General features: G+C 35.6%; 1 protein-coding gene across 3 annotated transcripts in view; it reads right to left on the bottom strand.

Annotated features, from left to right (window-relative positions):
- The window catches only part of LOC127152898 (rho GTPase-activating protein 26), a 106516-nt gene that overhangs the window by 36044 nt on the left and 45318 nt on the right, over positions 1-25154 (bottom strand). For all 3 annotated transcript variants that reach the window (XM_051093788.1, XM_051093790.1, XM_051093789.1), the window contains exons 2-14: positions 23415-23510; positions 21315-21376; positions 20111-20182; positions 17549-17650; positions 17188-17298; positions 16990-17094; positions 15858-15987; positions 12689-12789; positions 6934-7028; positions 4107-4185; positions 1148-1184; positions 961-1026; positions 811-885 (exon numbers count right to left, since the gene is read on the bottom strand). In XM_051093788.1, coding sequence (XP_050949745.1) covers positions 811-885; positions 961-1026; positions 1148-1184; positions 4107-4185; positions 6934-7028; positions 12689-12789; positions 15858-15987; positions 16990-17094; positions 17188-17298; positions 17549-17650; positions 20111-20182; positions 21315-21376; positions 23415-23510 — 1131 coding nt within the window. The remainder of the gene's footprint in view (positions 1-810; positions 886-960; positions 1027-1147; positions 1185-4106; positions 4186-6933; positions 7029-12688; positions 12790-15857; positions 15988-16989; positions 17095-17187; positions 17299-17548; positions 17651-20110; positions 20183-21314; positions 21377-23414; positions 23511-25154) is intronic.

The raw sequence follows: 25154 nt of genomic DNA, 5'->3' as shown, positions 1-25154 counted from the left end.
ATATATTTCAGTGTAAAATTAAAATAATATTTTAGAAAACTTAATTGCATGTTATTTGCAAATAAATAAAAATGTGTTATAGTTTAAAACTATATTATATGTAGTTAGTTGTTTTTTTTTTTAATATGCTTGAGTATAAAAATTCATGAATTTTATATATTATGAATTTTAATCCTTAAAAAACAAACAAACACAAAACTCTTCATAGAAGGTGTACTTAATTGTATTTAATGAGTGCATTTTGATGTATTTTTTAATATATATATATATATAAAATATATAATATATATAAAATATATATATATATATATATTTTAATATATACATATAAAATAAAAATAAAAAATCTAACATAAATATATATAAATATATTTATATACATTTATATTATTTATATATTTATTATTTAAAAAATACATCTATATATATATATATAGACCATTTCCCTAGATGTAAACACTACTGGTCCAGAAGCACTTCCTGTTTTTTTGTTTTTTATTTTTTATTTTATTTCACATATACAAATACATCTTAAAGGTGCTAATGTAACATTTTCATCCAGTCAAATGTTATGTTGGTTGTATTTTTTTGTGATGTTTGTGTAAAGTAAAAAAAAAAGAAAACAGGAAGTGTATCAGGACCAGTATGTTTACATCTGACGAAATGGTCTTTTTTTTTTTTTGAGTGTTACTCAAAACAGTTTTCAGTCTGAAAAACTGTATATGTGATATTTATAGCTAAAATTCTTTTAATTTTATTCTCCTGGTTTCATTAAAACAAAATAACCAGCAGCATGGTGCTGAATCTCACCCATGGCCAAGCTGAGTAGTTTCTGCACTCTGGAGCTGACGCCGACGATCCTGTATAGCCCCTGTTCATCAATACCTGACAGAGAAAACCGTAGATTGTCACACTAGTCACCATCTGACCTTTATTTCTGACAAGCAACATGAGGTATACCTCTGGTTTCGATGGCATAGATGAATTTTTTGATAACGTTGAAGCCGATGACATCTAATTGTGCCACTTAAAGAGAAAGTTCATTTGGAGGTTTCATTAGAACTTCATGGTAAAACAAACAGTAATACACAACAAACAGGTGTTATGATTTACATTTAAAAAAAAACTGAAATAGCACCATACTTACTGGCTTCATTCTGGCTGTCACGATTCAGAGTGTATACCTGTGAGACAAGACATTTTGGTCAGGCTTGTGGCCGTTAACACACAACAACATCGTACTTGTCATCTGCATAACAAGTACAATTTTGTAGTACCAGCTGAGAAACCATCATAGCACACAAAACCACTGCCTCATTTGCACTATTTTACATGCACAATCTGTTCACTAAATGCTTTTGAAAACAGGCTTCATCACAGGTTCCAAAACCTAGTGAGCTGCCCACATAGGCAGTGCTTTTGCTGAGAAGGCAATACTAAAATGCACCACGACGAGCTCAGTGAAAAAAAAAAAATAAATAAATAAAATAATTCAAGTGCACTCCAATGATCATGACAACCCTCAGAATAGTTTAAGCACACTGCTATGTGCATAAATCCAGGGGCAGATCTAGACAGGTGGAGCTGGGGGAGGTGGAGGGATTCAGGAGAACTTCACCGTTTAGAGTTTCATGACTGAATCAGACATTTAACTTAAAGCCAGAAAATACTGATAATAATATTCAGACAATACAGTTGAGGTCAAACGTTTACATACACCTTGCAGAATTTGCAAAATGTTAATTATTTTACCAAAATAAGAGGGATCATACAAAATGCATGTTATTTTTTATTTAGTACTGACCTGAATAAGATATTTCACAAAATATTGCTTACATTTAGTCCACAGGAGAAAATAATTTGTAAATGTATAAATGTATATATTTGCAATTTATAAAAATGACCCCTTTTAAAAGTTTACATACACTTGATGCCTTAATACTGTGTTGTTACCGGAATAATCCACAGCTGTGTTTTTTGTTTGTTTGTTTGTTTAGTGATAGTTGTTCATGAGTCCCTTGTTTGTCCTGAACAGTTAAACTGCCCGTTGTTCTTCAGAAAAGTCCTTCAGGTCCTTCAAATTCTTTGGTTTCTCAGCATTTTTGTGTATTTGAACCTCTTCCAACAACGACTATGCTTTTGAGATCCGTCTTTTCACACTGAGGACAACTGAGGGACTCATATGCATCTATTACAGAAGGTTCAAATGCTCACTGATGCTCCAGAAGGAAACACAATGCATTAAGAGGGTGAAAACTTTTTGAATTTGAACATCAGGGTAGGTTCAACTTATTTTGTCTTTTGGGAAACAAGTATCTTCTGCAGCTTCTGTAGGGCAGTACTAACTGAAACAAATATGATATTTAGGCAAAATAAGAAAAATATGCACATCTTATTCTGTTCAAAAGTTTACACCCCTGGCTCTTAATGCATCGTTTTTTTCCTTCTGACACATCAGTGTTTAAACCTTCTGTAATATAAACGTAAACTCATGAACAACTATCATTAAAAAAAACAAAACAACAACAACAAAAACACAGCTGTCAATCATTTACGTAACAACACAGTATTAAGAATCAAGGGGATGTAAACTTTTGAACAGGGTCATTTTTTTAAAAATTCAACTATTATTTTCTCTTGTGGACTATATGTAAATGTCTTGTAGGTGAAATATCTTATTCAGGTCAGTACCAAATACAAAAATAACATGCATTTTGTATGATCCCTCTTATTTTGATAAAATAATTAACATTTTGCAGATTCTGAAAGCTGTATATAAACTTTTGATCTCAACTGTATTTAATATTATTATAAACATTTTTTTGGCTTTGAGTTAAATGCCTGATTCACTCATGAAACTTTAAGTGGTGAAGTTCTCCTGAAACCCTCCACCTCCCCCAGCTCCACCTGTCTAGATCTGCCCCTGGATTTATGCACATATATACAAGGTTTAGTATTTACCAAAATATGTCTGTGCTGTATGCATTTCTAAGCTAATTAGAGCATTTTGTTATTCTAACAGCTCTATTGACATCAGTTTGTTGAGTGTCCCGTGTGATTTTAATGTTCTTAAACATTAGTTGTTGCCTACAGAGTTTTTCTTCAGTAACTGATAAGGTCATCATAAAAGTGCTCCACATGGCTCCAGGAGGTTAACAAAAGCTTTCTCAATGTGTTTGTGCAAGAAAAGTATCCATATTTTAAACTTTAGAAACCATAATCTCTAGCGTCCGCTAACTGTCATACACACGTTCACGAGGGAATGGCGTTCCAGCAGAATGGATGAGATCTGACGAATGCAGAAGCACAGAGGAAAACCAAAACACTGGTCAAGAACCAGAAGTACAAAATGAGAATTTGTAAAGGAAAATGTCAGAGGATTTCAATATAAGCCAAGAGGAGACTGCTGTAAACAAAATTTGGTTCTTGAGAGACTAGCCCATTCTCACCGGAGCTTACGGTTTATAACATTTTAAATATGGATGTTTTTCTTACACATACACATAGCTTCACGTCAGAAGGCCTTTATTAACCCTCCAGAGCTGTGTGGAGCACTTTTTATGATGTATGGATGCTGTTTTTGGGCTTCAAAATCTTAACACCCATTCACTGGCATTACAGAGCTTTGAAGAGCCAGGATATTTTTTAATATAACTCCTGTTGTATTCATCTGAAAGAAGAAAGTCATATACACCTAGAATGGCTTGAGGGTGAATAAATCATGGGGTACTTTTCATTTCTGGGTGAACTATCCCTTTAAGTATGCATGCTGGCCATAAAGGTAGCTGTCTATGTAGGCGGTATACTAGTGAGGCTTTTCACTAGATTATGGACCAGAGCCTAAATCATCCTACAATACATCACAGATTCAATTACAAAGCCAGCACTCGACTAAACCACTATATTTGAATATATATTCAAAGACAACACAGGCTAAAGGCCTTCACATGCATTTTTATAATGCACAATAAGTCTCATGAATATGCATTCAAAATGAGAATACACTTTATCTGATGCACTTCTGTGCCAAGCATGTGAAACGTTCTTAAGATGAACCCTATCAGATTTGAGAACGAAACAAATTTCCGATCTCTCAGATAAAGTACCGGCTCTCTTCCGTCCATGGCTTCCATCCAGAGTCTGCGGTCTTCCTCTGACAGCGCCTGCATGGTGATGACGCCGGGCCTGAAACATCCACACACAAGCATGCACAGCAGGAGAGTCAACATGCATGCAAACACACACACACACACAATTCTCCTGTGATGCATGTATATTAACAGTTGGACACTAACATATAAACTAGTGTGAGCATGTGTGCAAATATGCACTTGTAGTGGACTTCAAGTCTTAAAAGTATAGTTTTGAGAACTACTTGCAAACATTATAATATTAATGAAATAAAATGCCATCTTGTATTTAAATTGCACTTAAAGAGTACATTTTTATGATTGTCTCTTTACCCAGTGAAGAACACTTTCAAAAAGTAATATTGTCAAATTAAAAGTTTTAATTTTATTCACTTTAATTATGTTCAGCTAACTGCGTTTAATATAAATTTAAACTATAATTCATTTTTATTCAATTGTATGTAAAATGCAATTAAGCATTCAGAAACACTGCATTTAATTTGTACTAAGAGTCCAAATGATTTTTTACAATTAATACTTTTTTTTTTGCTAAAGTGCAAAAGCATTCACAGTTGAAGAAACGCCCTTTAAGTATTCACAAATGTATTTTACACAAAAATACACACTGCAGTTTCACAATAGCCACCTGCTTTCCTGATTGCAAAGCCACAAAAACACTATCTAAACACCTTCCCATATGTCGGCTTTGCCAATAAAAAAAAAAAAAAAAAAAAAAGGACATCACACACACAGCATCGCATACACAAAATGACACCGTTCCTCACACTAGCAGTGAACTACCACATTGTAAATCTATCAGGCTTTCCTGTCCACAAACTCAATTAAACAGGCCTAGTTCTATTACCATAACTCTGCCTGACCTGGCATGGCTTAACCTTCAGTTGTCACGCGAGTTAATGGTGTGTGTGAGTGTGTGCGCTACTGATTTACTGATAGAGCTGCCATACTGAAATATTAAGAGGTTTTCCAACACACGGCGCAGGAAACTGGCTTGTACATTGCTCTGTGCTGAATCAGACAAAGGTTTTTGCTTGGTAAAAGAAGAGCTTTATTAAAAAGCACTGGACTGTTAAATGACTGACTGTCTGTACTGTGATTTTGCAAATCGTGAAATATGATCCATTTGTTCAAATAGCGTCATCAGTATCTGGTATATCTACATTGGTTACCATGGTAATGACTTAAGTGTTCACACAACTACAAGAGACTTTCTTTTACAGCAAATGAGAGTAGCTGTTGGTGTGGAAAGATAGGATGGAAAACTAGAAATTTTCCAAGTTCATTATGGCACATCGATACCGATTCAACAGCAAGTAAAATGAGTGAATTTGGACACATCTATAGACACAACGTAGCATTACACCATTCTTAATGACTATTTTTGTCTAAATTGTTCTTTGTAAAAAATATTTGTTATAAGTATTTTCAATTAAAAACACTATATATATTTGTAAAAGGATTTCGAACCACATGCAAATTTGTTTTGCACCAGGTGTATAAGATAACATAGGATTTCATGTTTTCATGGTTTTTTTTTTTCTTTTTTTCCCCCAGAAAAAGATTCTTCCTTTTTTCAGTAAAACAAAAAAATAATAATAAAATAAAATAAAACAAAACACTTTATTCACAGCCAGTCAAAGGTTTGGAATTATTGGGATATTTTGAAAAGAAGTCTTCTTAAAAAAAAAAAAAAAAAAAAAAAAAAAAAAAAAAAAAACACTATAATATAGTGTTTTTATTGCAATTTAAAATAACTTTTTATTTCAAATGTTAAAAAAAAGTTTAGATTTAATATGTTTTAAAATGTAATTTATTTCCATTTATTTCCATTCAATCCTTTTATGTCAAAGCTGAATTTTCAGCAGCCATTACTCCAGTCTTTAGTGTCATCCTTTAGAAATCTTTGTAATGTGCTGATTTGATGCTTAATTATTGACAAACATTATTTATGCTCAGTTATTAATATTGGTTCTTATTAGTATAAATCTTAAAATAAGCTTTTGCTTTCCAAACAATTTCTTACGTCTTTTGTAAAAAAAAGAAGTGATACTTTTTTTAAGAGTTCTTTTGAAAAAAAAAAAAAAGTTCAAAATTGGAAATAGAAATAGCCTTTTGTAACTGAATAAACATCTTTACTGTTACTTTTAAATACACACAGCCTTGATAAACTTTTGATAATGTATCCTGGATTATTAATATTTTTATTATTATTATTTTTTTTAATGCATTTATTTTTTTGAATTTGGTACAGTTTATGCTTAGAATTTGAGTCTTAGTGGGGAAAGAAAAAAATAATAATAATAAAAGATATATTCTCTGGAAATAAATCTTTTTATGACAATTTGGCTGGGAAGCAAGATTAAATATTAAATATTAAATAATTAACAACAACAACAACAATAATAATAATAATAATAATATTACTATTTTATTTATTTATTTATTTATTTAATGCAGTGTGCAAAGTGTGATGTTGATTACTATCCAACATTGTATCATCAGGGCTCAGGGCATCTTTCGGCCTAAAGGTTAAGTATAAAGCAATTGGCTCCCTTCCCCTGCCTGCAAACCGTAAGATGGCCACTTTATCTTTCCCTTCCTAGTTACTGCAGCAGTTATGACAGGTCGAAGCTATCTACAGTGTACTCTCTTCATGCCTGGCAGACCTAGTTAAAATCTCCACCCCCTTTCCTGAGCAGCAGCCAGGAAGTGTGTCTCCCGCTGGATGTTTTATGTGGACCAAAGCGCCATCTGGTGGCAGGTATGCAGACAGTCAACTCACCGGTCCACGGCTTCAACATCAAAACAGAACCTCTTCTCGATGGAGTCAGTTTTCCTTCTAGTGCAGGATTTGAGCGTAAAGCTGTCCTCATCTACCTGGAAAGAAAAACATGATTTACTATAGGCTCAAATTCTGGCGCCACATTTTCAGTATTTCACTTATTTGACTTTTGATTTTTATGCGAGCCTGGACGGTGGACAGGAAAATGTGACCAGATGTTCTATATTTACCAACTACACTGTCATCACATAAATGATTATATAAAAGAACGATAAAGTGTCAGGTTACTCCCTATCTTCTTGCAAAGTGTGGCCAAGGAATGGGTGTTCAAATGCGGTCAGCTATTTTTATTCCGGCACTTCACAACTCCTTTACCGACTAGCAACACATAGTGCACATGCCTCTGGAGTTCATTACCAGAGCGCTGTCGTTCTCTCCTTCAGCGACTTCGTCACTTACAGTCTAATTGCTTCTATCATGCTGCTCTGCTGAGTGACTTCTCTGTAGTTTTTCTTCTCTCTTCAAATTCCCAAAAAGGTGATAGTGCAAAGCCAGTGCAAGGACTAGGTACTAAACAAACTGAGTATGCTTACAGAATGCAATATCAGGAGACATGAGACAAGGGTGCTCGTGAGCGCTTGTCTGAATCTAAAATTGAGAAATGGGACTCTGTGGTCTAGTCTACAATAAGTTTGCAAGACTGCTGTAGAATAAGAGCACCATTTTGGACAAAGTCATGTTTTCAGGAATAAAAACATTAGTATTTAAACTCTTCGCCTTTAAAGAGCAGGTCGTATGGGTTTTCAAAAAATATGTTTTTTTGCAGTTTGTAACATATAGCTATAGGGATAGCTACACTTCAGTATAAACAGTCTGCAAAGTTGTTAATCAAAAAAGTGCATGATAAACAAAGATATTGTCTCTCAAAAGAAAGAGTTGACTCAGAGCCGCCTTAACGAGTCGTTATATTTTCAAATCTTCTGCTTGTTACTGATATACGTCACTGAGTAACACATTTTCATAATCCCCGCCTGTCCACAAAATACGAACACTCTGACTCGCCCACAAACACTTCCACTAGTTAGTGTGTTTACATCATGTCGACAAGACACTGTGTTCTACGCTGTCAAAGCAAGTTTGTTTTGTTTTCATTGCCAAAGATGATTTGAAGAATCAGAGGTTAAAACTCTTTTTTCCACGATACTACAACAATACAATTCAAACCTTTTGTTGTGCTCATCATTTTACTGAGGACTGCTTCTCTAATCTTGGATTTTATCTTCGTTGGCTTCTAATCTTCTTTATTTGGACTAACAAGTGTTTCCGAACCACAACCTGTAAGTACGACTGATATGTTATGTGTACATTTTCAAAAGTTGTTTGTGCTAATATGTGACGTAAACCATGTCTGAAATAGTTATGATAATTCACTGTGAACCCACTATTTCCTAAGAATCTGTCAATTAACGTAGACTGTCGTTGTTCTAATTATTTTGTGTAATAATAAAGAATGAAGACATATTTTGCATATTTAAACTTTAGCTGTGGGCACGATTTGCTTGCATAAGTGTTCAAAGGTTTTTATGTCATTATGTTAGAAATAAATGGATAAGAGCACTGTATTGTTTTGGTGTATGCTTTGTCAATGGTATCCAGGGGTGCCAGGTTTTCACAACAAAACCCTCCCAATTGCTACTCAAATCTAGCCCTAAACTAGCCCAATCACATTTCGAGGGGGTCCCTTGTTAAAAAGTTACTTGCTGAGAGAGGGGTTGATCACATGCAGTCGCTTTCTTAGGCGCACTGTTTTTTCGGTTTCACTTTCGCTTTCGAAAACGATCATGTTTAGCAAGTAGGGGAGAGGATGGGCACAGTAACTTAACTCAACTCAAGTCGAAAATTCGCATGTCACGTTCGCAAGCCAATCAGTGAAAAACTTATTGAAACGTCCAGTTTGAAACGTCTGGTTGTATCAGAAAATGGAGGGTTATTGGAAGCATTACACAATGATTTTATGTGACACGAAAAACAGCCCACGAGTAATCTAGAGTGATACATGATGAGAATATGACTTGGAGCAGTAAACAGCCAACTTGGAGACTTGGAGACTTGGAAAACATGACTTGGAGCAGTAAACAGCCAACTTGCAATCAACCAGAACATGACAGCAACTACCTAGTAACCACCCAGAACAAATGCAACCACCTCTAACCACCCAGAATGGCTATGCAACACTAGTCCCACTAGAGTGACAGAACTGTGTGCCAACTTTTGTCTGTGCAAAGTAATAATACATTTTCAAACAGTTAGTTCATCCAAAAATTTTAAGTCTGTCATTAATTAGTCACCTTAATGTCATTCCAACCCATAAGACCTTCGTTCATCTTTGAAATACAAATTAAGACATTTTTGATGAAATCCGAGAGCTTTCTGACCCTGAATTGACAGCAAGGCAACTTCCACATTCAAGGCCCGGAAAGCTAGTAAGGACATCATTAAATGAGTCCATGAGCGGTTCACCAGCGATTTTATGAAGCTATGAGAATACTTTATGTGCATTAAAAAAAAAAAAAAAAAACTGCTTTACTCAACAATTTCTTCTCTTCTGCATCAGTCATAAACATAAACTTCATAAAATTACGGTTAAACCACTGATGTTACATGTCATTACTACCTTTCTGGGGCTTGAACATAGTAGTTGCATTGCTGTCTTTGTAGGGTTGAAAAGATCTCAGATTTAATCAAAAATATCTTACTTTGTGTTCTGAAGATGAACAAAGGTCTTAGGTAAGTTGCATGGATCAAATTTGTTGGTCCACCACATCCCATAAATGCTTAATTGGATTGAGATCTGGGGAATTTGGAGGTCAAAGCAACACTGTAAACTCAAACCATTCCTGAACAATTTTTGCATGGCATGTGCATTTATACTGCCACTGCGTTCAAGGAACACCACTGTCATGAAAGGGGTGTACATGCTCTACAGAAGTCTTTAAGTAGGTATTACATGTCAAAGTAAAATCTGCATGATTGCCATGACTCACGGTTTCCCAGCAGAACATAATACTGCCTCCACTGACTCGGCTTCTTCACATAATGCATCCTGCTGCCATCTCGTCCTAAAGTAAATGACAAACATGCACTCAACCTTTCACCTGATCTAAAACAAAACGTGATTCAGTACCCAGGCACACTTCTTCAGCTGCTCCATGGTCCAGTTCTATGCTCACATGCCTATTATAAGCACTTTCGGCAGTGGACAGGGGTCATCATGGGTGCTCTGACAGTCTGTGGCTATGCAGTTTTTCAGCAATTTGAGCCATGGTCACTCTTCTGTGTGATCACACCAGATGGGCTAGTCTTCCCCCCCACATGCATCAATGAGCGCATTGATCCTCAGGTGCACAGATCCTGACGACCGTTCACTGGTTGTCCTTCTATGCACCACTGTTGGTAGTGATACTAACCACTGCACACCAGAAACACTCCACAAAACATGCTGTTTTAGAAATGCACTCAATCATCTGGCCATCACTATTTGGCCATTGTTAAAGTCACTCACAACTTTTTGCGTGCTCCTTTTTTCATGCTTCCAAAACATGAAGTTCAAGAACTGATCATAGCACTTTAGCATATGGACCAATTCCCACTATTAACTAGTTGTTTATTAGCATGCATATTACTAGCATATTGGCTTTTAATTAGTACTTATAAAGCACATACTAACGCCGTATTTTGCATGACCATATTTTAGATCCCTTAATCCTATACCCCATACTTATGTAAATTAAAACTACCTTACTATTAATGAGAATTAGCTGTTTATTGAGGTAAAAGTCATAGTTAATAGCTACAGTAGGTAATAGTGAGAATTTGTCCTTAAGCTAAAGTGTGACCCAATGTTATTCACTTCTCCTGTCAGTGGTTTTAATGTTTTGGTCAATCAGTTTAACAACTGGTTTCCACACAGTGTACTTTAAAATATGATTCCGTAATTCCTGCTGGTAATCCCTCTGGTCTATTTGCTATTTGCTATTAAGCCTCTATTCAGTCTAGTCTATCTAGTCTATTTACTGTAAACAGGTCTTTTTTTTATCCATTTGAAGGATGAGCTGAAATGACTGTTGTAACTGACAACATGCCACAGCTACGTATATATATAAACATTAGGTTGAAAGACAAAATAATAAATAAAAAATGTCAACGTTTTTAAGATATGTACAGAATGTGAAGGTTATTAATCTAAAACATCAAACAGGATTCCAATTTAAATTGTGATTGATGAATGCTATTTCTTTTTTCTAAACATTAAAGGGGACATAGCATGACAAATCTGATTTTTTTTTCCATGTTTAAGTGCTATAATCGGGTCCCCGGTACACCTACCAACCCAGAAACTGTGAAAAATTACAACCCAGTAACTTTGTTTTGCCAAGCCTTTCTGTGAAAAAAAATGAGCCGCTCAGATTTCGCTCCACTAGTGACATAGGAGGGGAATCTTATTATCATATTACCATCCCTTAATTTGCATTTTTCCACCCATGGCACTGCCATCTTGTTTTCACAAGCGTCAACGGTGTACCAGTTCTAACGTCATGACCTTCACAGACATAACCGACTGTGTGTGCTTTTAACTTAAGTGTTTTTTTAACATAAACTTGTGTGTATTTGACAGTTTAAGCGCAATAAGACATGAAAGAGAACTTAGTTTATTACTCACATGCTGTGTAACAGCCACTTTTTGGCAACGTGCTTCGGATGTGTGTGCTCAGAAAAACGCATTTCAGAAATTTAAACTAATATGGTTTAAAATGTATGATTTTAGCATGATAGACATGATAATCAAAACCTGAGGTACAAGCTGTAAAAGCACAGCCCTATTCTGGAAAAGAGGGCGTGGAGTAGCAGCTCATTTGCATTTAAAGAGACATGCACAAAAACAGCGGATTTTTGCTTTCACTCAAAATAGGCATTTTCAAAATGATATAATATATGGTCTGTGTTTTGAGTATTTTGAGCTGAAACTTCAGACACATTCCGGGAACACCTGAGATATTGCATCATTTAAAAAAGGGGCATAATAGGTCACCTTTATATATAATGTGTGTGTTTGTGTGTGTAAAAGTTACATAAGTTATATAGCATTTCATTTTGTGTTGGGCTAATATAATTCCTCTGTTGTTTATATTCTTAAAACTGCAGTTTAGTAAATTGCTCTTCCTGGGCGCCAATTCAAATTCCCAAACAAGAACTGAAAGCTATTTTTAAGTTTGGTTTTGTTTGAACAGATTTGTGCATTTCTATGTAAATATGTCAGCAATAACATAAACCATGCAAATCGAGTAACAATATGACTCTGCATCCAATTTATAATCACAATAAAACATGTTTTCTATTTGCTTTTCTCTTGCGATCGGCAGGTTTGTCTGTTTAGCAGCAGGGTGGAAGTGTGTGGTCAGAATGTAATCAGGCCGCATGCAGTCTCTGGTGCAAGAGTCGTGCTATTGACCCTGCGTGTGTGGCTGTGGAGAGCGGGCTGGGCACAGAGCCAGGTGCCAACGTTGGTGCCAGCTCAGCGATGCGATACACAGCTTCTCGTGCCAAGATCACAGTCTTGTCAATGCCAGCATGTGGAACAAACACGTGGCCTGTGCCAGCATCCACTCTCCAATCCAAAGGTTACACATACTGTTGAGTGAAAGGGTGCGACGGGGATTATATGTGACAGAGAAAAGAGAAAAAAAAAACAACTTACGTTTTTACCACCAGACTTTTGATCAAACAGCAACAAGGTCATGCGTTTGGGCTCTCTGTGATAGATGCAGTAGTACTTCACCCACGTGGACACAAAGGAACCTGATTTGTATAAAAGAAGATAAACAGCAAATGGATCGTTAATTTAACAATTCAGTGCTCATATGCCAGGAACAGGGTTGGGAAACACTATTTTAAGCAATTAAAGTTTTGTGTGTGGTAGAGAAGGACAGATATGGTCAACTCTTTAAAGGCCTTGGTTATGTGAAACTCTGAAACAACTGTGGAAAGAAAAAAAACAGGATGAAGCGAAATGTAATGTAATACTGTGCAAAAGCATAACAGTTGCTGCACATTTTTTCACCATGTTTGGTTCTTATTCATTTCTTAATAGGGATTTCAAAAAGTCTTCAGTGAGAGTTGAAAACTATGAAATACCAACCCAGGCTCATTGCGAAAAAATGCTTTTACATGTGCTTACATTTTTGAAAAACTTTCCAAATGTGACTATACGTTCCACGCAGTGCAGTTTCCAGGGCCAGAAAATCAATTAATGAAGACTTATTTTCATGCCTTTTCTTTGCACAATACTTTGCTATCACCTCACAACACAGTGGTATGCGAAAGTTTGGGAACCCCTTGCAGAATCTGTGAAAATGTGAATCATTTTAACAAAATAAGAGAGATCATACAAAATGCATGTTATTTTTTATGTAGTACTATCCTGAGTAAGGTATTTTAGATAAAATAACCCCCTTCAAATGTTTGGGAACCTTTGGTTCTAAATACTGTGTGTGGTTACCTGGATGATCTATGACTGTTTTTTGTTTTGTGATAGTTGTTCATGAATCCTTTTTTTTGTTGTTGTTGTTCTGAACAGTTAAACTGAGCACTGTTATTCAGAAAAAAAATCTTCCAGGTCCTGCTGATTCTTCAGTTTTCCAGCATTTTTTTGCATATTTGAACCCTTTCCAGCAGTGACTGTATGATTTTGAGATTCATCATTTCACACTGAGGACAACTGAGGGACTCAAACACAACTGTTAAAAAAGGTTCAAACATTCACTGATGCTTCAGAAGGAAACACGATGTATTAAGTGGCGGGGGTGAAAATTTTTGAACAGGCTGAAGATGTCCAAATTTTTCTTTTTTTGTTGAAATATCTTTTTTTCCATTTAGTACTGGCCTTCGGAAGCAACAGGAGACAAATTAAGTACAATGTAAATGTTTTCACCCCCCGGTTCTTAATGCATTGTGCTTCTTTCTGAAGCATCAGTGAAACTGTTTGAAAAGTGTTTAAAACTTTTTTAATAGTTGTGCTTGAGTTCCTCAGTTGTCCTCAGTGTGAAAAGATGGATCTCAAAATCATACAGTCACTGCTGGAAAGGGTTCAAATATGCAAAAAATGCTGGAAAACTGAAGAATCTGCAGGACCTGGAGGATTTTTTTGAAGAACAGTGCTAAGTTTAACGGTTCCAAAACAAACAAGGGACTCATAAACAACCATCACAAAACATCTTTTATGTAAAATATCTTACTCAGGACAGTACTGAATAAAAAATAACATGCATTTTGCATGTTTTTTGATCTCTCTCTTTTTTTTTTATACTGACATTTTCACAAATTCTGCAAGGGGTTACCAAACTTTCGCATGCCACTGTACCTTTAGTATAGTGCAGGATATGTAAACCAATAAAATTTAATACGGACATCACATATTCAGCTCTATGAGTATGGATTTTCTACTGTAGTAAACTTTTTCGGTACCTCGCCTGGTACACCAGTGCACTTGCAATGGTTCGATAAAGAGCTCGAAACAACGTAAAAACAAGGTAAAATGGAAACGTTGCTTTAGAAAATGCATTTTTATGTCTTGTTTTCTTTCTTTAACACTGTCGGTTTGCTTTAGGGTAGGATTTAGTTAAAGGAGGATGTTATTTTTAAAGGCAATAGAGAATTAATCTTTTAGCACCGCTGACTGGACATTTCATTTATGTATGCCGTGATACATGAATGAACCAGTGTGATTAAATATCGACACAGTCACATTCATCTGTTTGGAGAAAACTGAGCACACTTTTATTTCACGCACTGAACATTTCACTTTGAAACTGCTGTGAACCATGCAAGAAACAACGCAGCATTTTTTTCAGGAATTATCTCCATATAGTGGAGTTCAGTGGTGCCGCCAAATTTTAAACTTCCAAAATGCAGTTTAAATGCAGCTTCAAATGGCTCTAAATCTTCCCAGCTGAGGAAAAAGGGTCTTATCTGGCAAAATGATCCGTCATTTTCTAAACAAATTGATAATTTATATACTTTTTAACCTCAAACGCTCATCTTGTCTAGGTCTGCGTGAACTTTTTCCGGGTCAAGACAGTTAGGGTATTTTGAAAGACTTCCATCTTGTTTCCTTCCCCAACTTCAAAATCATCCTACATCGCTGCATCGCTGAAGTACCGACCCAGTGTTTACAAAGTGAACATGAAACGCCCTTACAATAAAAAAGGTAAAACTGTGACATAGTATGATTGTGACGTTGAAGAAGAAAACAAGACGGGAGTTTTTCAACATACCCTAACTGTTTTGACCCAGATTACACAGACTACACATGCGCATCGCAGAGACGAGACAAGACAAGACGAGCATTTGAAGTTAAAAAGTATATGAACTGTCAATTTGTTTCCAAAAATGACCGATCGTTTCGCTAGATAAGACCCTTCTTCCTCGGCTGGGATCGTTTAGAGCCATTTAAGCTGCATTTGAACCTCATTTTGGAAGTTCTAACTTGGTGGCATCATAAAGTCCACTATATGGAGAGAAATTCTGGAATGTTTTCCTCAAGAAACATAATTTTTTTACAACTGAAGAAAGAAAGACATGGACATCTTGGATGACAAGGGGGTGAGTACATTTTTTGTAAATTTTTATTCTAAAAGTGACATTCTCCTTTAATGACGTCACTCGCAATGCTTCATGGTAGTGGGACTACCAAGCTTTTTTGCTGCAATTTCTGTGTTCATGTGAACAGAGACTTTTCTGAATGTTTGCATGCCATTTAGGATTCTGTATACACACACACACACAAATCACACTAACCTCTACAGTGGCCATAGGTTAGTGTGATCATTGTGTCTTAGATATCAGAAAAGTTCTACGTTTCATCTTACGTTTCTCTTGCACAAACAGGTATCCCTCCATTGTGTGCGGACTGATGCTTTTATGTTCATGTGGGTTCTCCTTCATCTTCTTCATCAAACATTCCACTTCTGAACGGGTGCTTTCGAACCGGTTCCGCGTCTGAAATACCACAAAGACAGTTGAAGGAGTAGGTGAATGTTCCAAAAGACATGAAGATTCGAGAATGCTTGTGAAAACTTGCCACTCACTGGAAAAACTACTGAATTGAACTACTGCTCTGCTTAAAAATAACAGATCATTGACCAGGCTCATTGCAACGTGGCTAGTTTTATGGCAGTTGCTATTTGCAATGCATTTTGGTAAACAAACTGCACCCGTCAGTCAACATACACTCATCCTGAACTAAAAGACTGGCCTTCTCAGAACAAGACATGATGGTTTACTTGCAATTTACTCAAAGGTGCAGAATGGAATATTGACAGCTAGTGGCCGAAATAGGTACTGCAGTCCCCTCTTACTCAAACTCGAAGCTCACAAGATTGACACAGTGTTCAAATACTGCTGGGTAAACTGTCAGTGGGTGGAGTCAAACAGACCAAAACAAAAACAAATTTTCTGACATGGAACGCACGCAGAACCTGATTTTACCAGGTACGACATGTTCCTGGATCAACACCTTTGTTGACCCTGGAACAACATTGTGATTAACCAGTTTTTGTGAAGTTTAGGCTTACAATCAGTGTTTGGTGCTTGTACATCAGTGTCATTCATCTATCATTTCCTCTGATTTTAGGGATTACTCATGGGTAAGTTTAGGTTTAGGTATAGGGATGAGGTCAAGATTAAAATTTTGGATTAAAATGTTGTACACATCTACATCTAAGGAACATCTAAGGAACACATCTAATTCAGCAAAATCAGGACGTGCTGGAACGCACAGCTCAAAGCAGAACTGTAGCATCGTTTATGTGAAATTTGGAACTTTTCCAAAATAGCTGCAAATGTATTATGCTGTTTTTACGCTTTAGTACAGTCAAAAAAAATAAAAAAATAAAAAATGACATACAGCACCTTTAATGCATTAAAGTCTACTATTAACTAATTCTGCTCTCCTAATTTGTAATATCAACATCTGTGGTCTGTTGTAAGAAACACACTCACATTTTGAATGCTGATTGTGAGATCTGTCTTAAAATGGTTGAAGTCTTTGGCCAGTTCGTACCCATGATGATAATATGTAAACAGACCCTGTAGAAAAGCCAGCAACTACACAAAAATAAGGAGAGAAGTCGTTAATGAAGGAATATAATATAATACAATACAATATAATAATGTCATGAAAATGTGATGAAGCTTTACCGGCTCCACAAACTCAAACATTTTCCTCTCCTGCACTTCCTGCACTTTGAAAACATATTCCAGCGAGACCTCATAGAAGTGCTGCCTCACTATGTCCACCTGGTTATCAGCCTGTTAAGACAAAAAAAAAAAAAAAATGAAACCATACACAAATGTCCATGAAATCAAACTGGGGGATTGTAAACTTTAGTCCATGTCTACAATGGCAGTGTGTAAACCAAATGCTTTGGCTATTACAAATGAAGTCTTTCAATATATCTGCCTCCATCAATTCATCAAACCAAGTGATTGCTAGTCTAAAAGTGCAAAAGTAAACACAAAGGTAGTAAAACATTCATGCATTAAGCATTAATTAACATACTTCATGAAGCTGTGCTTCCTTCTTCTTTGCAGACAGACTGAGATGTTTCTCCAACACTGTACAGTACTTCTCAGTCTCTTTATCATACTTCTTTTTGGCCTCCTGTGGGATAAAAATCAGTCAAACAGACAACAGGAGAAAAGTTATACGTAGAGATCTCCATGTTAGTGATGGGTTGTTCTTGAACGATTCGTTCTGAACGATTCATTTTAAACAAATCTTTAATGTGATATGGGAAGAACGAGTCGTCTCGGGGAGTGATTCGTTCAGTCGCGCATGCGCAACTTCCTATTAGGTTCTAGACTGGAATTGGTTCACCTGTTTCAAGTCTTCGGGTTTTTGGAGTCGTTTGGTCATTGGGCTGTCACGTGATGAACGAACGACTCGAACCCGAAAACTTATCAGATAAGAGGTGAGGTGAGCTAATCATAGAAGTCTACCTAAAGAGCCAGGTAAACAATGAATTAATCTTTTCTGTTTCTTATAGCATTATAGTTTTGTCTTGTTTGTAGTGTGATCAACGTTTGTGTAAGCAGTAGATGTGTTAGGGAAGTAACACGTAACATTTTAATTATATTTTGCTAAAATGAACGAAATGACTCGAAAAAAGATTCGTTCATTTTGTAAGGTCCGAGTCGGTAAAATGGTCCGAACTTCCCATCACTACTGCATGCATGTACATATACATCAATATTTAATTTGGATATAATTATCATTTTGAAAGCAGTTAAAGTGTTTAAAATACACACATACACAAAGTATTGGGACACCCCCTTCTAATTAACAGGTTTGACTACTTTAGTAAAGTCCATGAGTACAAATCTTAAAGTTTAAGCATATAAAGATATTCTAGGGAATTTTGTGCTCCTAATTTTATAGCAACAGTTCGGATAGGACCCTTTTTTATTCTAACATGACAATGCCTATGTATATGCCTGTGTATAAGGCAAGGTTGAAGAAGAAATGATTGATTCAGTCAGTATGGAAGAACTTGACTGGTCTGCAAAAAGCAAAGTCTTAATCTCAGCTGAACACCTCTGGTGTGACTTTAAATGCAGACCTTGAGCCAAAAACACATCACCAAAAATCACTGGTACGTACACTATATGGACAAAAGTATTGGGACATCCCCTTCTTTAGAACAAAAAAGGCACTTCCAAATCTGTGGCTACAAAGATGGAAAAATAATTCATGTATTTAGAAAATGAATTTCCATCTCTGTTGCAATAGTTTTGGAAGCATCTAAAATGACTGTACCCATATGTCATTAAGTCATTGGTGTTTGGTGATGTGTTTTTGGCTCAAAGTCTGCATTCAAAGTCACACCAGAGTTGTTCAGCTGGGATTAGGACTTGGCTTTCTGCAGACCAGTCAAGATATAAAATCAGAAGCACACAATTCCCTAGAATATTATTGTTTAAACTTTAAGATCTGTACCCATGGAAATTACTAAAGTAGTCAAACATGTTTATTAGAAGGGGGTGTCCCAATACTTTTGTTAATATAGTGTACATACACTTGAATTAATGTATCAAAGAGTGTATTTGGGGTGGATGCTGAAGCTCTCGTACAATTTCCATACATGTATTCGGCAGTAACATTTTAACCATAGGATAATAAGATAAAACCACAGAAGCAGAAAATGCTGCGCTGGTCTCTTTATATAGCCACCAGTGATTTTGGATAATTGGAGGTAAATATTTTTAAATTAAGACAATCTGCACTTTTAATCATTTTAATGATTTAGCCCAGCAAATTAAAGGCGTTTTACTTTTACTACACAAGTGCCTTGGAGTAATACATCTTCTAAATTTGACAATATAAAGCAATTCTGAAATGCAGGTTAAGTGCTAAAGTTCATCTAATTGCATTTAATTTAAATTTAAACTATATCACATTTTCCTTTAATTGCTTAACATGCAATTACGTGTCTGAAAACATTTAGTTTTGCCCTTACGTAGTACACTATTTTTGTAATATGTACTTTACAATGGTTCATTCTTTTAATTTGTTGCTTTCCAGTTTTCATTTTCTTAAGGGCCTCGGCCTCTGAACTCCAGACACCTGTAAGTGTCTAATAACCAGATGCACATCCACAATAATGGACAAAAGCCACTGGGTGTGTGAGTCGAATTTGTCATTTGGGATCAATCGCCTGCAAGCAGCATGAGCTGTAAAGTTGGCAATAAATTTGAATCATTGTTTAAAAAAAACAAAGCATGCACAAATCTGTGCTACATGTCAAATTCAAACAGATTTACTGTATCTGTATTCATCACGGACATTACAATGAGTGTTTACACATCATAACCAACAGATGGCAGTGTTGTTTAAACAGTTAAAACAGTTTCTTAGAAGCACTTTGATCTCTAATGGCCTGGCCCACATGGAATCTGCAGGTTTTGACTCTGTAACATTAATCTTAAGTGACAAATTTGCCTTTGAACAAGGTACTTCTTCAATGGCGTTGATAACCGTAAACATTCACACTATGCCTGGAGTTAAGAAACGCAATAAGTCTTTCTCTGCACAGTATAAAGCAATTTGAACTTCTGCTCTCACCTTTGCAGCTCCAATCTGCTCCTTCCTGAAACGCTCCAGTGGCAAGATCAACACATCATTGGCATTTTCAATCTGAGGAGACACAAGTCATAGGGTTCCTAAAAATGACATTGAGCCAGAAGAGATCACTGCATCCCCCAGTGTAGCCTGGTTTCTCCAAAGATTTCTCCATGCTCTTTGCCAAAATACTTTTTGAGAACTGCTTACTCTCACTTAAAACAAAACTAATATTTATATCCCTTAAAGTTGGCATTAAACATCTAATTATATATTGCAATATCGCCCAGGCCTAAAACACTCGATGATAAAGCATTAAGACTTTATATTCTAGACATAACAGTATGATTTTCTGAAAAGCTGCTTTGAAATGATGCATACTGTAAAAAGTGCTATACAAATAAATTTGACTTGACTTGATTTCTGTGAAAATTCACTCACCCTCATGTCATTACAAACCAGTATGACTTGAAATTACATCATCATGCATCATGCCTGAATGCAATTTAATTTAATTTAATATTTTAATTTAATTTTTTATTGTTATTTTTATTCATTCCTTCATTTTTTTAAATAAACGACAGGTATTAATATCTATATTCAACAGTTGACTAATGTACATTTTCTAAAAATTAAGAGGATTTCATCTTTATTTCTTCTTCTTTTTCTTTCTTTCTTTTTTTTTTTTCATGGATGCAGTCCAAACCAAAAAAACAAAATTATTTATAAAAAGCCGCTTCACTTGAGTTATAAACAAAAAACTCAAAACAGTAATCAAAATGAAACAGTGAAATATAAATGTGACTGGATTGACACTGGTTTGCAGCAGTTGAACATGTAGACACCTATGTTGGTGTGATAACACATTAGCAAGTTGCAGCTTTGCTTGGCAATCGAAAACCATCTATCGTCGTTACACAGTATCAGACGTGTCAAAGTGAAATCACACCTATAAGCTACAAAGCTTCCTTCGGATGTTAGAGTTTGCAGAGTAGGAAGTAGTTTTCCGTTTTGTGTCAGATTTTGAAAGTAGCACTAGGGTATGAATGCTCTTGCAGAATCATTACTAGCTGACACTACTAGCAACTTGGTGCATGGTGTATATATTATCATACTGTCTAACTATTCACATTTGGACAGACATGGAGTGAGTTTCATTTTTAGTGAACTCTTCCTTTAAACTATTAGTGATGAATAAGCAGCTCACCATTCGTGTCCTCTCATCTTCCAGGTTCTGTAAGACTCCAGCAAACTCCTGAAGTGACTTGGCTTTGAAAGAGAAGAAATAAGACATTTGCGTCTACAAGCAATGAAGTCAGACATTTGTCATTTTATAATTCACTCTGGACATCCTGAGATTTAAAAAATTGTTATTTAAAACCAAGCCAAGAGCAACACTTTTAACAACACTGCAAAACTGCGTAATCAGGTTGGTGTTTAACATGCATACAGTAAGTATGCATGACAATGAGAAGGTGACAACACAGATCTAGCATGTGTTGAGCGCTCTAACAAAAAAACAGCAGCCAAATGCCTTCTGCATAACTTCTGCAAAGACTGTGTTTAACACCTATGCTTAAAAAAAAAAATTCTAGATGAGGGGAAAAAAAGTGAAGAAGAAGAAAAAGAAAAAAATATCAATGTGTTGGGTCTTTTGCAAAAAAAAAAAAAACCCAACATCCTTTTTTGTTTGTTTGTTTGTTTCACTTCAGCACTTTTTTTTTAAAAAAAAAAAAGAGTACTTGTTACAAAAATAATATACTTTAAAAGAACATTACTCATATGTGGACTGACTGTAATGTTTTTAAACATCACTTGCATGTTATTTAGTAAATATGTGACCCAGGACCACAAAACCAGTCATAATGTTCATTTTTTTTTAAATTGGGATTTGTACAGTATTTGAAAGCTGAATAAATAAGCTTTCCACTGATGTAAGGTTGAAAATCTATTTGAAAATCTGGAATCAGAGGGTGCAAAAAAAATCAAAATCAAAATCACCTTTATAGTTGTCCAAAAGAAGTTATTAGCAATTCATATTACTAATCAAAAATTAAGTTTAAATATATTTATGGTGGGAAATTTACAAAATGTCTTCATGGAACATGATCTTTACTTAATATCCTAATGATTTTTAGCATAAAAGAAAAATCGATAATTTTGACCAATACAATATATTTTTGACTATTGCTACAAATATAAATGTGCGACTTAAGACTGGTTTTGTTGTCCAGGGTAACATATTATAGTTTAAATATATAATAAAAACAATTAGTTGAACATAAGACCCATTTAAGTAGAACTTAAGTACATCTTTATATGCAATTGTATAAATCTTTATGAAATATTATTAAGATAATGGTAGACTATGGTAAACTAAACTATATGTTTGATTTTTTTAAATGTACTTTTAAGATTTAAAGTACACTACAAGTGCACACTTTATACAGTTAAGTGCACTTCTGTAGCATTGTATTAAAACGCTGTTAAGTCCAGTTATAGTAAGGCCATTACATACAACTGATGTTATGGCATGCATATCATGCATGAAAAAGCAAACACTCTAAATATGTGCAAAAGTCATAGTGATACTAGCCTTTCACTGCTTAGCACTAGTATTTCTAACATAACTAAAGCAGCTAACTCATCAAACCTCTCAACCTCAGACAAACAGCGGATGCATTACTAAGAAAACGTCCAGATTTAGTAAAGTTTTCATGTTTGACTTCATAAGGAACAAGGTCAACAACGTAAAAGACTACAGGACTGCAAGGCTGCATTTGAAGATGAGATCAGAAAAAAGGCAAGTCAATACATGTTCCGTCTTCAGATTCAGCCAAGCAGGATTTCAGCTAAGTTTCCATGTAAGGTGCCAGGACTTACAGAAAGCCACAAAAATTCCCACAGGTTCCAACACTTAAGCCTTTGATGCCACACCATCAAGAGGAATTATGGCAAATACATAAAAGTTGAGCTGAAAGCTTGGTTTAATTGTGGCATAGTAGGGGCTAAATGAAATGGTCGTGTGGACGGCGCTCAGTAAAACCTGTCTTTTTGAGTTAAAAGCTTGTAATGAATATATTGCGCAAGACCTGGAGTGGAATCAGATGGCCGGGGATCAATTTGTACTCAGAGAAACAATGACGAAACTGCTGCTTTAGGGTTGAGTTCAAATGCTTTGTCATTTGTATGACAGCATACAGTGAATAACATTTTGGGGTTTAAAACGGAATTATCCGTTTTGTTTCTTCCATTACACTGACTAAGGAACAACAAACATTGAAAAGAAACACTGTTGTGATCTTACCAATGCAGATCTCATCATCTGTTTCTGCATCGCCAATGCACTGGAATTTAAACTCGTTCAGCGACTCCGCAAACTTCCTTTTCGCAGAAGACAAATCTGTAAAAGATGTAACAAGATGTGTTAAAATTTCACCGACGAGAATAGCAAAGGTGGCAAAACCACAAAGAGAACATGTACTGCGCTTTGGAAACTTTGTGGTGTCTGGGTCTTTCAAGACGTACGACTGACAAAGTGAGTGAGAGTTCAGTGATGGAATGAGAAAAAGAGACTGCAAGGGGGAAAATATCCAAAAAAGAGACAGAATGAGCCCAATAGTCTCTAAAAATAAATACTGTTTGTCATGGAACGAGAATTTGGCTGGTCAAATCAGTTTATAAATCGAAGGCAGATCCCTTGGTTTTAGATTGTCATAACTTTAGGGAAAAAAATCTTCTGAATAACAAACAAATGTAAAACTTGCACGAAAGTGAGCTGAGCTAGATGTCAACCTCTTGTTTGCATTTTTTAGTTCTTTAGACCATATAAATCAACAGATGTTCCAAACCATTGATTAATCATTAAGATCAGTTGAATTAAATAGTAGACAAATGTATTATCTTGAATGGGAAGAGATGCAAATAACAAATAATATGAAAGGCAGTTACTGTGATTCAATAAAATTGGGTAACACTTTAGTTTAGGGACCAAATCTCACTATTAACTATAGATGCTTATCAGCATACATATTACTAGCATATTGGCTGTTTATTAGAAGGGTAAAATGGGGCTAAAGGTGCCCTGGGGTAAATAGCGCCTTTGACATTATTTTCCTCTAGATGTCAGAAAAAACGTGGCGCAGCAATTTTCAAAACATCTGCTTTTCAAGATACACGTGCAAATTTGGCTGGTCCTTGACGCGATCGCGTGCAGCGGCGCAAAGTCGATTCTGTGCTTACTTGATCTAATATTGGCGTTTTTAAAAATTAAAGTAGCAAATTAGAATCGCTAATTCTTTAAAGGAGAAGTCCTCTTCCGGAACAACAATTTACAGAGATTGTGTTCACCCCCTTGTCATCCAAGATGTTTATGTCTTTCTTTCCTCAGTCATAGAGAAATTAGGTTTTTTGAGAAAAACATTTCAGCAATTTTCTCCATGTAATGGACTGCTATGGTGCCCCTAGTTTGAACTTTCAATGCGTTTAAATGCGACTTCAAACGATCCCAAATGTTGGTTTTAAACGATCCCAGCCGAGGAAGAAGGGTCTTATCTAGCGAAACGTTCGGTTATTTAAAAAAAAAAAAAACTATTTAAATACTTTTTAATCTCAAATGCTCGTCTTGTCTTGCTCTTCCTGAACTGACTCTTCCTGAAAAATCATTTCAAAATCATCCTACTTCACTGCAGAAGTACCGACCCAGTCTTTGCAAAGTGAACATGCAAAAAAAGATCAAACACCCTTAACAAAAAAGGCAAAACAGCGATTAAGGATGATTTTGAAGTTGAGGGAGAACATGAGATGGCAGTCCTAACTGTCATGAACCGGAAAAAACAGAGGTCGGAAAGAGTAAGACAAGACGAGCGTTTGACATTAAAAAGTATATAAATTGTATTATTTTTATGGAAATAACCAATCATTTCGCTAGATAAGACCCTTCTTCCTCGGCTGGGATCGTTTACAACTGCATTTGGGATGGTTTGAAGCTGCATTTAAACTGCATTTTGGAAGTTCAAACTTGGGGCACCATATCAGTCCATTATAT

The sequence above is a fragment of the Labeo rohita genome, chromosome 21 (genome assembly GCF_022985175.1).
Source record: "Labeo rohita strain BAU-BD-2019 chromosome 21, IGBB_LRoh.1.0, whole genome shotgun sequence".
Lineage (NCBI taxonomy): Eukaryota > Metazoa > Chordata > Actinopteri > Cypriniformes > Cyprinidae > Labeo > Labeo rohita.
Note: the sequence above shows the minus strand (reverse complement) of the source record. Positions and strands in the feature narration are given on the sequence as shown.